Source organism: Petaurus breviceps, unplaced genomic scaffold (genome assembly GCF_028583685.1).
Source record: "Petaurus breviceps papuanus isolate PSGF00001 unplaced genomic scaffold, PetGlider_PUasm1.0 224, whole genome shotgun sequence".
NCBI lineage: Eukaryota > Metazoa > Chordata > Mammalia > Diprotodontia > Petauridae > Petaurus > Petaurus breviceps.
The window spans coordinates 748,558-761,924 of NW_027185887.1; the positions used below are offsets into that span (position 1 = coordinate 748,558).

Below are 13,367 nucleotides of genomic sequence, written 5' to 3' on the forward strand. Positions count from 1 at the left end.
ACTTGAAACTAATTCAAGTTGTTAAGAAAAGAACCATTTTCCATTATATCCTTGCTATCATATAAACATAGCATGTTAAATCAACCTCTTATATGCCAAGTCAAATATTACCTTTAGTTTTTCCTAAAAGTTTAAAGCTTGCAAATTCCAAAGAAATAATGATGGAATTATTAAACATATTCACAGAAATACACTTGTCTATACCCACCAACTTCACCTTATTCCCCCTGAAAAGCAAATGAAAATTGAACCAAAGATTATAAAAAAAAAATCAAGCCATAGAGGTAGATATGAAATATAGTACAGTAGAGACTAACATCACATATGAAATCTTACATATTATGAAACCAAGGTCACTAATGTATCTGGAATCAAATCAGAAGAAAATGAGGAACCATTTCTGTATGCAGTAAATTGTTATGTATATTCAAACATAAGAAAGTTATAAATGTAAACTGCACAAATGCAAAGTGAATTAACTTAGTGTACAGTTTTCTGACATTTCCCATATAGCTCATGTACATTTTATATTTCATGGCACAAATCTAGGTTACTAAAGTTGAAGAAGGAAAAAAAATAAAATATTATTTCTTTCCAAAAGTAATAAGAATTATATGCCCTCATTAGTCTTTAAGACTTCTACTTGCATGCAGTGTCCCCCAAAGTTGCTAACCATACAACCTAAGTTATGGTTGTATGTAAGATGATAGAGAATAATATTTAAATAGAATTAGAGCAATATTTTAATTTTAGAGTAAATTTTATTCTGTGATGTTCAAGAGTTCCATATTCAGTGCTATCCAATTGATGTTATAGCTAGTCAGAAAGATTTATACTCAAATTGATTAAATAATTAAATGAATATTTAATTTTAATTAAACTTTATTCTTCACAGCCCATCTACTCTATTCCTCTGATTCTATGATGATTTCATGATATCAAGGAATAAATTTGACCCTCCCCCCCCAAAATGAGAGTGATTATAGGAAACAATATTTTTTAGCTCAGATGTATATATTAGTGATAATGATGATGAATAATTTGATAATATATCTTTGGAAACTTGGGCTAAATATAACTATATTTACATGGTCATTATTGTACTTCATTTAAACTATGCACTTCGGAAATGCTGGTTATAAGAATGACTGTTTTTAATAACCAGAGCTATTTTGCCTTTTGGTATATGGTCTTTTTTTTTTCTTTTCATATACTAAAAAATGCCATGGCAATTCCAAAATGGCTGGAGCTAAATCTTAATCTTATTCCAAAATAAAAAGTTTTACAATATATGTAGAAAACTTTGGAAAACTTGTTGCATTAAACGCCTAAATTAGTAAAGTAGGTAAAGATGATTGATTTTTGTGCTTGGAAAAGTATTTTATAATTTCACCCAATCTCTCCTACGTTAGTATCATTATTCCATAATGCCCTTCTTCGTAAGCCTTATGGGATGAAACTGCTCAGCTTGCCAGTACTTATTGCCTAAATATGCTACAGTAGAAAGATGTATTGTATTTATAAACCATGGGGCAAAGTGCTAGCTGGAATAAAAATATCCCCAAAAATGATCATTTGCACACTTCTAACAAGTACTTTCTGCCAAATCTATCTCTAATTGTTGCAGTGGCTTAGAAGAAATATCATTAAAGAGAAACAATAGGGGTTTTTCGGTATTTTCTATAGTAATCCCCAGACTTGCTTTCTTTATGTCATGAAAGTTTTGGAAACATAAACAGCATTTAATTGCCATTGGTAGTGAGTAATGTGGATTTTATTGTTTTGTGAGCTCTTCAGTATGTTCAAGAAAACCATTTAATTCACATTATTAAGTAGAAAGTTATTAAAGAAGACCTTGATCGAATCAACTAAAAAATTTTCCATATCCTTAAGTTGTTAGTAAATTCAATATATTTTATTTAAGTAGAATCATATATACTGTATATTAACTTTTCTGAGCAATCTTTACTCAGCACAGAAAGGCCAGATGTATGGGAATTGTAAAAAATCAGGATATGCATAAAAACTGTTCAAGTGCATAAAGCAGCCCCATCTGGAAGACATCTAACAGAAATGAAGTTGTACAAAACCATTCCATTGATAATAAAGCTAATTTTTATGGGTCTGACAAGTATGTAATTATGTTCAGTGGTGCTTTTCAGATTTTATCACAGTCAATAAACCGCAGTGGTAATTTCATTCCCATTTGACATATTTACATGGAAACATTTGATTGGAGGAATTAGTAACCCTGAAAGCCTTGATAGATATGTTTTAATGATCTGTGACCTCCACAGTCCCTCATCTGTTTATTGTTGCAACAGGCGAGAAGTCATTCCTGTGTGACCTTTGTGGCTTTGCCGGTGGGACGCGGCATGCCCTCACCAAGCATCGGAGGCAGCACACAGGTCAGTAGATCTGTCTTTGCCCTTTGGTATTTTCTCTGCAGCAAGAGCTTATCATAGTATGGAAACTAAAGCAAGTGAAATAAAATATTCCAACACAAATAATACATGGGCTCATCATTTGCTTTACCTTTTTTCATTTTTTCAAAATCCGTGTGCTTAGGCTCTAGAGCAAATGCTATTTGAATAAGGTAAGACTTTAAATAATCTGTTTTTGTATATATATAAAAATAGGTAAATCATATATATAAGGGATCAAGTGTCTTTGGTAAATTAATATTAAAGAGAACAATTCTCCCCCTCCTCTCTCTCTCTCTCTCTCTCTCTCTCTCTCTCTCTCTCTGTCTCTCTGTCTCTCTCTCTCTCTGTCTCTCTCTCTCTCTCTCTCTCTCTCTCTCTCTCTCTCTCTCTCTGTCTCTCTTTCTTTCTTTCTCCCTTCTCTCCCACCCCCTCTCCGGCTTAGATCAATGAGCCTATTCTCTGCTTGGCAAGAATCTCCCTAAAGGATCCTGGGTGAATATTAGAGACTACATATCTATGGTTTCAAACTGAGGGGAGGGATGTAGTTTATTGTCAGTGTTGTATCAATTATCCTCTCAACCTGGAAATTTTAAATGGATTTTAATGAAGATATATAACTTTACATGAGACTCAGGGTATAGTTGTATAGAGTGTTTCTCTTTGCAACTGGTATGTATTCCTATTTGCAGAACTTAATTAATGACTTGGGAAAAGAACAAAGTTCCTTAGGAGTGAAGAATAGTTACATGGCTTACTTTAATTTTTCTAAGTAGCTCTTTTTAATTAAAATTTTTTTTAGTAAGTCTTCGAAATGTGTATGTAAAGATCATTTTAATTATTTGAATCTTCTTTAGTTAATGTGATAAGAAGAACAGGGCTTGTCAAAGAGAGTCCCTAAAATTAAACTTCATTTACATACAAAATGAACTTCAGTAAATGTCTGTGAAACTGCTCTATTTGGTGCTGTTTGTTTCTTGACCTGTGTAGTTCTAATGGTGATTCAAGGAGCAAAATATCTTGCCCTCAGTAACACCTGTGCTAGTTAATGCAGTCCATAGCTTTCATCTCTCAAATCCATTTGATTCAAATTACTGTATAAGTAAAGGTTAATATCGAATCAGAATGGACATTGCTTAGTTTACTAGGGTCAAGAAAATGGATCTTAAGGATAGCCAAACAGGCTCCAACATATTATATTCATGCACTCTTTTCCGGATTTAATATTTATAGTGTCAAATCATATTCTGGTATGCAGTAGACATACTCTCTAGTCACACCTTTGACTGATCTAACTTGTGCTCTGTGTTTTAATGGTAAAGTTTGTCAGTTTATTGCCACTTGAGTTATGACTATTTAAATGTTAGCAGTAGCTAACCTCATCCCAACCTGGCCTGGCCCTGGAGAGCCACATAATACTCTTACATGATACCTCTGTCAACGTGGCAGGGATCTCATGATCTGGCATGTGCTCCACTCTTGCCACCCCAGTGGAGACACTAATGCTGTGATCAAAGGCATTTACAGGTGATAGATCATGAAGCTTGCATCTAGAAGGCATAACTTTATATTTTATGTCAGGACCAGAGGCTCCTTATTACTTTGCTATTAACTTTATGCTATACAGGACAATGTCTCAGAGACAGAGGTATCTGTCTTTTTGGCATTTATCTGCCTCTGTGGCACAAACAATCAGAGATGATTCTTTAACACAAAAATCAGCTCTTAAGTCTATTTGCTTCAAAGAAAACATCCCAGTACAACTCAGCATAGGCTTGGGGCTGTTATGCTGGATTTACAATATTTTCATCCCACAAACAACATTTTTTCTGGCCCAGGCTTCATATAGTATACTTGGAATCTATATTTCTCTTGTGTATCGATGTTTGACATGGTTTACCCCGTACATAGAGTACCCAAGCAAATTACAATCAGTTTGAAAGGGATAGGTATCAAAAGTGCTCTAAATGGCTTAAATAATTCCCTGCTGCAATACAAACTGTCTAGGGGGCTGACGCAAAACATCTTCCATTCCAAGATTTACTTTTATCACCTGTCAGAGACCCTTGATTCAAGGGCAAGGGAGCAAATCCTCACGTGTAGTTGAAGAGTCCTGCCCAGCTCAATAACCCCCAGTCTGGAGAAATGAGGTGTGTTGGTATCTAGGAAGAACGTACAGTCAGTCTTGATGAATACTTGGTTCAGAAAAGCCCCCTCTTCTGTGTCTGTAGCCATGCTCCAGTTGGGCTTCCATCTTCTTTCTCTTGCTTTGCTCTCAGTGGTCCATAGGTTCCAAGGCATTTTGACAGTTATTTTAGCAGAGATTACTAACCTTTAAGGAAACATTTTAAAATGAAACAGTACAGTAAATAGATTTATATGTGGTATGAAATTATGATGGGAAGAAATATGACATTTACTATATAACCCATGTATATAGATCCTTAGGAAGGCTCCTGACATCTCTATTACTGCAGATATCAACCTCAAAGGATTGCTGAGAGATTCAAATGATATGATGTCTGTTTGAACATTGAAACAATGAGAAAATATCAGCCATTAGCATTCTTACCCTTATCATCATCAGACCTGCTATGTATTCCACAGATCTTTGTCTTGCTGACCCTGTATAGAGGTCAGCTCTCTGACCTCTAAACTGTACTGTACTGTACTGTACTCAGGAACTTTAGCAATATAAATTAATAGTTATTATTATGCTAAATTTAAAATTAAGATTTTGTAAAAGAGTGTAATATTTGTTCTAATTGCATTGGAAAGTACCACTCTATGTGAAATGAAACTTAGAATAAGCTGCAGATGTCTTATGTGATGTCTTGTGTGATATCATGAATAGAAAACTGCCCTTGAAGTTAGTAAAATCTGTGTTCAGATCTTGCCTCTGACATATATTGGCTCTGTTACCCTGGGAAAATTCAGTACCTTTGGTAACTTTCTTAACATTGTAAGTTTTGGGAGAAATTTCTGCTTTTTGTTGGTACCAGAGTTCTCTACATCAATGAAATGATAGAAATTAATTTTTTAGCGTTATAACCGTTCCAAAGGTTCATTACTTGGAATGAGGAAATAGTTTTACTATAGGGTGGGCTTAACTATCAGATGGTATGGCAGATTTTTTTTAATAAGTCTTTGAATCATCTGCTTTGGGTTCAAGATATGTAAGAAAAATGAAATATTAGATGATGTAGCTTTGAAAATGAGAAAAAAATATCAAATTTTTGACTGTTATTAGTACATTCTACATTTATGGCATCCACAAATCCAAGGTGGTCATATATCTTATCTGTTTTTTTCATAATCAGTCCTTTCATCCTCTTACATTGCTATCTTGTATATTTAATCATAGTAAAGCCAGGCCATAAAATTTTAAATGAGATAAAAGATAGAGTTATTTCCATGTGTTGAAAGGAACAAATGAAAATGTCTCCATTTCCTTATGAATCTCTAGTATTATTAGATGATATTTTTTTGGTCTTGAATCAGGATTATAGTAAACTGAGTCCTTTCACTGGATCATCTAGACACATGTGATTTGTCTATTTATATAAAACTATATCATTACAAATTCATAATAATAATATGTAATTTTATGGGTCTTCAATCTTAAGGCTCAGTCTATATTTTGGTCAAAGTTTAAGTGAAGTGACATCTTTTATTTATAATTTTATAGCCTGGCATATAGTAAGTGCTTAATAAATGCATATACGCATGCATTCATTCATATCTAATATGAACATTAAAAAATTAATATTTTGCCTATAACATAAGTACCATTATTCTTATATAGTATTGTTATAATTTATATAAATTGTCCTTATAAATATGTCATAAATACAAAGAAGTTTAAATGAAACAAACCATATTGAACTGTTTTTTAAGGACCTGTGTTAAGCCTCTGAACTAAAAATATTTAGTATTAAGAATGCAAATCTGAGTGGACCCTTAATTTACACCATTTACTTAAACAGTATAGTATATAAAATTACACATTTTTCTTAGATCCCTTCCCAAACCATGAATAATGGATGGCTTAAGGAAGGATTTCTCAGCCCAGATACTGTACACCTAAGCAATTAGAATAAACAAGTTAGCAATGAATTATGGTGCTATAATTCCAACAAGCATGAAGCTTCTGTGGTTTATGGAGTTACCAGAACATTTTGTTGGAATTATAATCCCATAATTCAAAATGTTTCTGTTTTTTAGCTTTATGTAATTTAAGGACCAGACCCATCATCTATACCATGCATTAAAATTTTTAAGATGTCGCATTCTATCTTTCTAGATTACTGCTTGTGTGACCAAATCTGTTCATTTCAATCTTTTGCACATCTCTGCACACATATAGATCAGTTTAAAAAAATAATATATGTGTTTTAATTCAGATAAGTGCTTTACTTTTGTGTTTCTATTTCTCATATAAGTTGTATTTTGATTTTAACATGCAGTTAAATTACTCTGCATTTCATTTAGGGAACAACTCAGTTTCAGGAACCAAAAAAAGTTTGTTTGCAAACATATTCTTGTTTCTATTTGTACACATGTAAAACATATGTAAAATATTGCATATATGAACAAATTGGTAGTACTTTTTTCTGTGTAGTTATAAAGAGCTTTCATTTTCTTTGTCTACTATCACCACAGACTTAATTTTTTCAAGATAATCCAGTAAAATTTTGTGTATACTAAGATTTGACTTGATTTTTGATATCTGATTTATAGTATAAGCTCAGAGTTTATCAAAATTTGAGATCTTAAAACTCTGCTATTATGTGAATGTGTATGTATGTATCTGTGTATACATATAAACATAGATATATGAATAATATAGAATATGTACATACTATATAATAATATGCTAAATCTACTGTATAATAATATATAATATCAATAATGCAATTCAGATAGGCAGCTAGGTGTTGCAGTGGATAGAGTGACAGGCCTGGAGTCAGGAAGACTAATTTTTCTGAGTTCAAATCTGATTTCAGATTCAGATTCACTTAATAGCTGTGTGACCCTGAGTTAATCACTTATCCTGGTTTGCCTCAGTTTTCTCATCTGTAAAATGAGCTGGAGAAGGAAATACCAAACCATTCCAGTATCTTTGCCATATAAACTTCAAATGGGATCAGAAAGAGTTGGACACAACTGAAAATGACCGAACAGTTCCTGATAGTTCCTAACCAAAGCAGGGGGAAAAAAAAAAATTTGTTTGGTTATTTGCAAATATAATTAAAAGGACTCCAAGATGAAAACGAAACTAAATGTTTACATACTAACCTAGATACATAAAGAATACCAATACTACAGGAATATATATATATATATGTATATATATTTAGTCATAAAAACATTCAGAAATTTACATAAGATCCAAGAAAAAAGTCAGCAGTAAAACCTATGACCTTGAATGTAGATTCATAGAGGCATATATTGTGCATAAAAGGCAAGCTGAAGATCCCAGTGTGAGAATTAGATTTCATAGATATGGCTAAGATTTGGTGGGATAAATTCCATGACTAGAATATAGCTCTGGAAGGGTATTCCTTAATAAAAAGTAACAGAAGATGTAAAAGGACATAGGGTAAAATAACATTGTATATTAATAAGGTGTTCAATTCTGAAGTCCAGGTGCAGAGTTAGGAATTATACTAACTGCCTTTAGGTGATAATCAGTATATAGACAACAAGCATTTATTAAGCATTTATCATGTGCCAGGCACTGTGCTAATAGAGGCAGCAGTGGAAGAGATACTATTATTTGCATGTAATTTAAAACACTTTTATAGAACGTAGATATAGATAAAATTATTCATGCTGACATGGAAGTATATATATATATATATATATATATATATATATATATATATATTGATGGGGGATTTCAATTATTCTGACATCTTAAGCTCTAACTTCCAGCTCACCACAAATTTGCTGTTATCTTAGGCAAATCCTTAGATTTGATTTTCTTATCTGTTGATGAGTTCTCCCAAATTATAATGGACTAGCTTGGAAGGAGTTGGGGTATCCCCAACCTACCCAGACAGAGACCGGATGATTACTTGTTGACAGTATTGTAGAATCCATTGTTTCTGAAAAATAAATTTCATTAGATGGCCTCTGTAGTTCCATACAACTTTGTGATTCTAAGTAATGTGAAACATGTTGGAACTAATTGTGAAATGCTTTAAACGCCAGGCTAAGGAGTTTTTCATTTTGTGCTTGAGGCAGTAGGGAATCACTGAAACATTTTTGCTGATGTTGTCAAACCTGTGCCCCCAGAAGCTTTTGGGAGCTCTGTGAAATATTGAGAGAGAACTAACAGGAAGACCAATTAAGTCCATATTGCTATTATTTAATAATTACTTGTATGATTATTAATAATACTTAATATTATCTAGATTGCGGGTGATGACGATTTGGATTAAAGTGACAAACTGGCAAATAATTGCATATGGGGTTAAGGAAGAGGAATTGAGTTCTCATAGAAGAAAGCTTTTGGTGATGCCTTTAATACAGTTTCAAAACATTTGTACAGACTGAAATTGTAAAAGATCAGAAAACATTACTCCTTATTTGAAAAAAAAATATTAAATGGAAGAGAAAAAAGATGGTAAGTAGAGAAAGCAATAAGGTTGAGTTGGGATATGTGTGTGTGTGTGTATTAGAGAGAGTTTTTAAAAGTTGAATTTATAAAGTCATTGAAGGTAGACAAATCACCTTTTATTGTATATACTAGTGTTGACTAGCATTAATCATTTTTAAAGCTTTTCTTAAAAAAAATACACACACACACACACACACACACACACACACACACACATATATATAAACTCTGACAGCACTCTGGCCTTTCTTTCCAGGAGAAGAAAACCAGTATTTCAGTTTCTTTATAACAATCTGCCTTCTTGTACCTGCCACCTACTAGTTCTTGCTTAGTTCTTTGGGGTCAAGCAAAATAAGAGTAATAATCTCTTTTACACATGATAACCTTTAAAATATATGAAAACAGCAATCGTATTCTTTATTCCCTGCCTCTCCCTCCACAATCTAAATAATTCTGTAAAACTAGTTTTCATGATGGCATTTTTAAAATTTCTCTTCCTATCTCGATCTTCTTCCTTTGGGAATATTCTGGACTTTCAACATCTCAAAATATGGCATCTACAGTTAGGCTGCTCTGGATTTTGTCCAACAAATCTAGTATAGTAACATCATTGCCTCTCTAGTATTGACTTCTACCTGTGTACTTTTCTTCATGTAGCATATTATTCATTAGTTTTAAAAATCTGCCTTCTCATACTATTGACCCATGTTGAATTTACCTTCTGCTAAAACAGGTAGGTTTCCCCCACACCGTTGTCAACTTTCTGGTGATGTTACAATTATTCTTTAGATGTGAAAATTGATTTTTTTAAATTTAAGTATGGGAACTGATATTAATCCACTTTTAATTTCTTCACCGTAAGTTAACTTACTAAATTCAACTCATTCTTCCTGTTAGCATCATTTCTATCCCAATTCTTTTATTACAAATATTAATCATCACCCCAGATTCTTACCATCTTCAGATTTGACATTCATGCATATACATCTTTATCTAAATCATTAGTGAAAATATTGGATAGAACAGGGTCAAGGACAGATCCCTTTAAACTGCCCTAGAAATCTAGACATAGATCTTGTAATTGGTACTCATATTTGGCCAATATACATGTTTGAAATCTACCAGTATTTAATTTTTCACCTACATCAAACCTTACTATTCAAACCTTTCCTGAGTCTAAACGTTCACTGACATTTATTTATGTGTGTTATTTTTTATTCCTTTAATCATTTTGGTTTTTTTCCCCATTTAAGGCTTTTGAAATCTTGACAAGTTCTATCATAATCTCCTCCTCCCCTGTTTTATACCACCTGACTTTTTATGATTTTTCTTCCTTTCTAAAAGTATTGAGTTCCTTGAACATAGGCATATCTAGCCAATTCTCTGTGTTTATCCTTGGCCGTTAATAAATAATATATGTTTTCCCATTTCTTTACAGTGATTTGTTTTTGACCAATGTTCCTTTAATGTTGCAGAAGATAAGACTTTTCATACTAAGGTGTGCAGTAGGTACTTTAAAACTATTCTTTGAGTCAATATTTACTTGTTGCTCTTGAACTTCTAAATACCCTAAAGTATTTATACTAAATGTTTAAGGACTAAACATGCTGGTTTTCACTTTTAATCTGAATACTATAGTCTTCCCAAAATTTTTTTTTCAAGATTATGACCCTTATATTGTCAGTCACAATAATGTTACCCAAATTTCCAGAAATAGAAAACTTGCTTGCTTTTTTTCCCATACAATGACCCTTATTAAAGACTTTTACAAAAATCTATAAGTCTTTTGGAATAAAAATTAGAAGACAAGTATTTTTTGTTAAAGTCAGTTGGCTGCAATTAAATCTTCATAAGAATGAGAGACAAGGTCAAAGGGAAGCTTACAGGATTTGGAGTGAAGAGATAATCTTTCTCTGACACTGGTTATGTGACAATGGAAAAAGTCATATAATCACTGTGAATCTATTTCCTTTATTGAAAAATGTAGATAATAATGCCTGGATTACCTGCCTTACAGAGTTATTGTTATAAAGATTGATAGAGTTAATGTGTATCAAGTACTTTATGAGACTTACAGGACATTTCAGCTATTTCATTATAGTGTTGTTATTGGCCACATTAGGAATGAGTTTTTTCACTGTCTCCTACTTTTCAGTGTTTTCTTTCTCTTGAAATTACTATTTATCTTAATAATAGAAATGCGTATCAGAACAATTGTCTGTTTTCCACTCTCATTGAACAGATTCGAAACAATGAGGAAAGGTGAAAGTGGTTTCAGTTGGAAGGGTTATTATAGAAAGGTAGGCATATGAATACACTGCTTGTTGAGCCATAAATCATTCCAATCATTGTGGGAGTCAGTGAGAAATAATGATAAACAAACAAACAAAAAACTTATTAAAATCTGATCCAGAGAATTATACCGTTTGGCATATTATTGAAGTAGGTAAAAGCGAGGAAGAAACCCACACCAAGATATTTATAGCTGGACTTTTTAGAGCAGCAAACACCTTCAAACAAAATAGGTATTCCATTATGGAATGGCTAAACAAACCATGGTCCAGGAAATATAACAGGATATCAGTGTGATTTCAGAAACAATGAATATGACAATTACCGAGAGCCATGGAAAAGCTTGTATTCATTGACACAAAGTGAAGTAAACCAATAAAGCAATATATGCAATGACAACAATATAAATGGAAAGAACCACACCCTCAAAAATAATTGATAGCTTTGTTATTATAAAAATCAAACTTGACCCAAAGAAGAGATCTGAGAACCCATTTAATATTTTTTCCCCTGAGATAAAGGTATGGATTCAGAATACTGCAGGATTCTGGACTTGATTGATGTGTTCATTAGTTTTGCTTAGCTGGGTTTTTTGTTTGTTTGCTATTATGCTTTGGTATAAAGGAGGTTTATCCATATATACCGTGTTTCCCCGATAATAAGACCTATCCTGAAAATAAGTCCCTCCCCTTACTGTGTAAGGTTCCTCTAAAATAAGCCCTCCCCTGAAAATAAGCCCTATTGAGATTGCTACTATAGTGAAGGTGATCCCCTGCTCTACACACTACATGCTACATTACGTTACCCTCTGTATGCAACCCCCCCCCCCCCCGGGTGAAACGCACCTTGTGCTCTGAGCTGCATCCAATCAGAGCTGCAGCAGTGAGTGCGTCATCCTGTTCTTCCCCAGTGATTTGCTTGCTGGCGCCATTGAGAGCAGTGCCGTGGAGGAGAGCTGAGGCAGGACAACATAAGCCCTCCCCTGAAAATAAGCCCTCTGGTGTTTTTCTTTCCAAAAAAAAAAAAAATAATAAGACAGTGTCTTATTATCGGGGAAACAGGGTATGTGTATTCACATACATACATACACATAAATGTACACACATATATATATAACTATAGTTATAAATTAGGTATATATTCATAGATAAAGTGATGCAAAATCATGAGATGTCATTAAATTAAAAGGAAGAACAAAAAGTAAACTAACAAATTTACTTGTATTTGTATATATTTTGGATATACTCATCTAGGCTTCTGTAATCGTTCAGTCTTTTTCAGTTGTTTCTGACTCTCTGTGATCCCATTTGGGTTTTTCTTGGCAAAGAGACTGAAGTGGTTTGCCATTTCCTACTTCATCTCATCTTACAGATGAGGGACTCAGTCAGAGTTAAGTGACTTGCCATTGTTAAGTGAAAGCTATTAAGTCTCTGAGGGCAGATTTGAACTCATGGAGATGAGTCTTCATGATTCCAGGACCAGCATTCTATCTTCTGGGCTATCCCTAGAACAACTTAGGTCAGAGACTATTTATTTTGTATATAGTCTCAGCAAGTAATACAATTTCTTGCACATGTCCTTAATAAATATTTGTTAAATAGAACTTGTGGACATTAATGCACACTATTTCAACATTCAGACATAATTAAAGATAATATTGCCCATTGTCTTCTCATAGTTTAGCTTCTTAACTGATTTCTTTAGAGCTGATTTTACTTTTAGACTAATATATTCTCATTCATTAATTTGTGTTGCTTTACAATACAATCTCTTTATTATTGTAGACATACTGAGTTTTGTTAATATTTGTTTTCTTTGAATCCTTATTTATTTATTTTTAATATTTATTTATTTATTTTGTTTATTGCTTTTTGGAGGGCAATTGGGATTAAGTGACTTGCCCAAAGTCACACAGCTAGTAAGTGTGTCAAGTGTCAGACTTGAACTCAGGTCCTCCTGACTCCAAGGCCTGTGCTATATCCACTGCACCACCTACCCACCCCATTCTTTGAATACTTAAAAAACAA

At 33.1% G+C, this 13,367-nt stretch overlaps 1 protein-coding gene across 5 annotated transcripts in view; it reads left to right on the forward strand.

Moving 5' to 3' along the window:
• ZNF407 (zinc finger protein 407) overlaps positions 1–13,367 on the forward strand; it is a 667,606-nt gene that overhangs the window by 414,570 nt on the left and 239,669 nt on the right. For all 5 annotated transcript variants that reach the window (XM_069094963.1, XM_069094962.1, XM_069094964.1 and 2 more), the window contains exon 6: positions 2,325–2,408. In XM_069094963.1, coding sequence (XP_068951064.1) covers positions 2,325–2,408 — 84 coding nt within the window. The remainder of the gene's footprint in view (positions 1–2,324; positions 2,409–13,367) is intronic.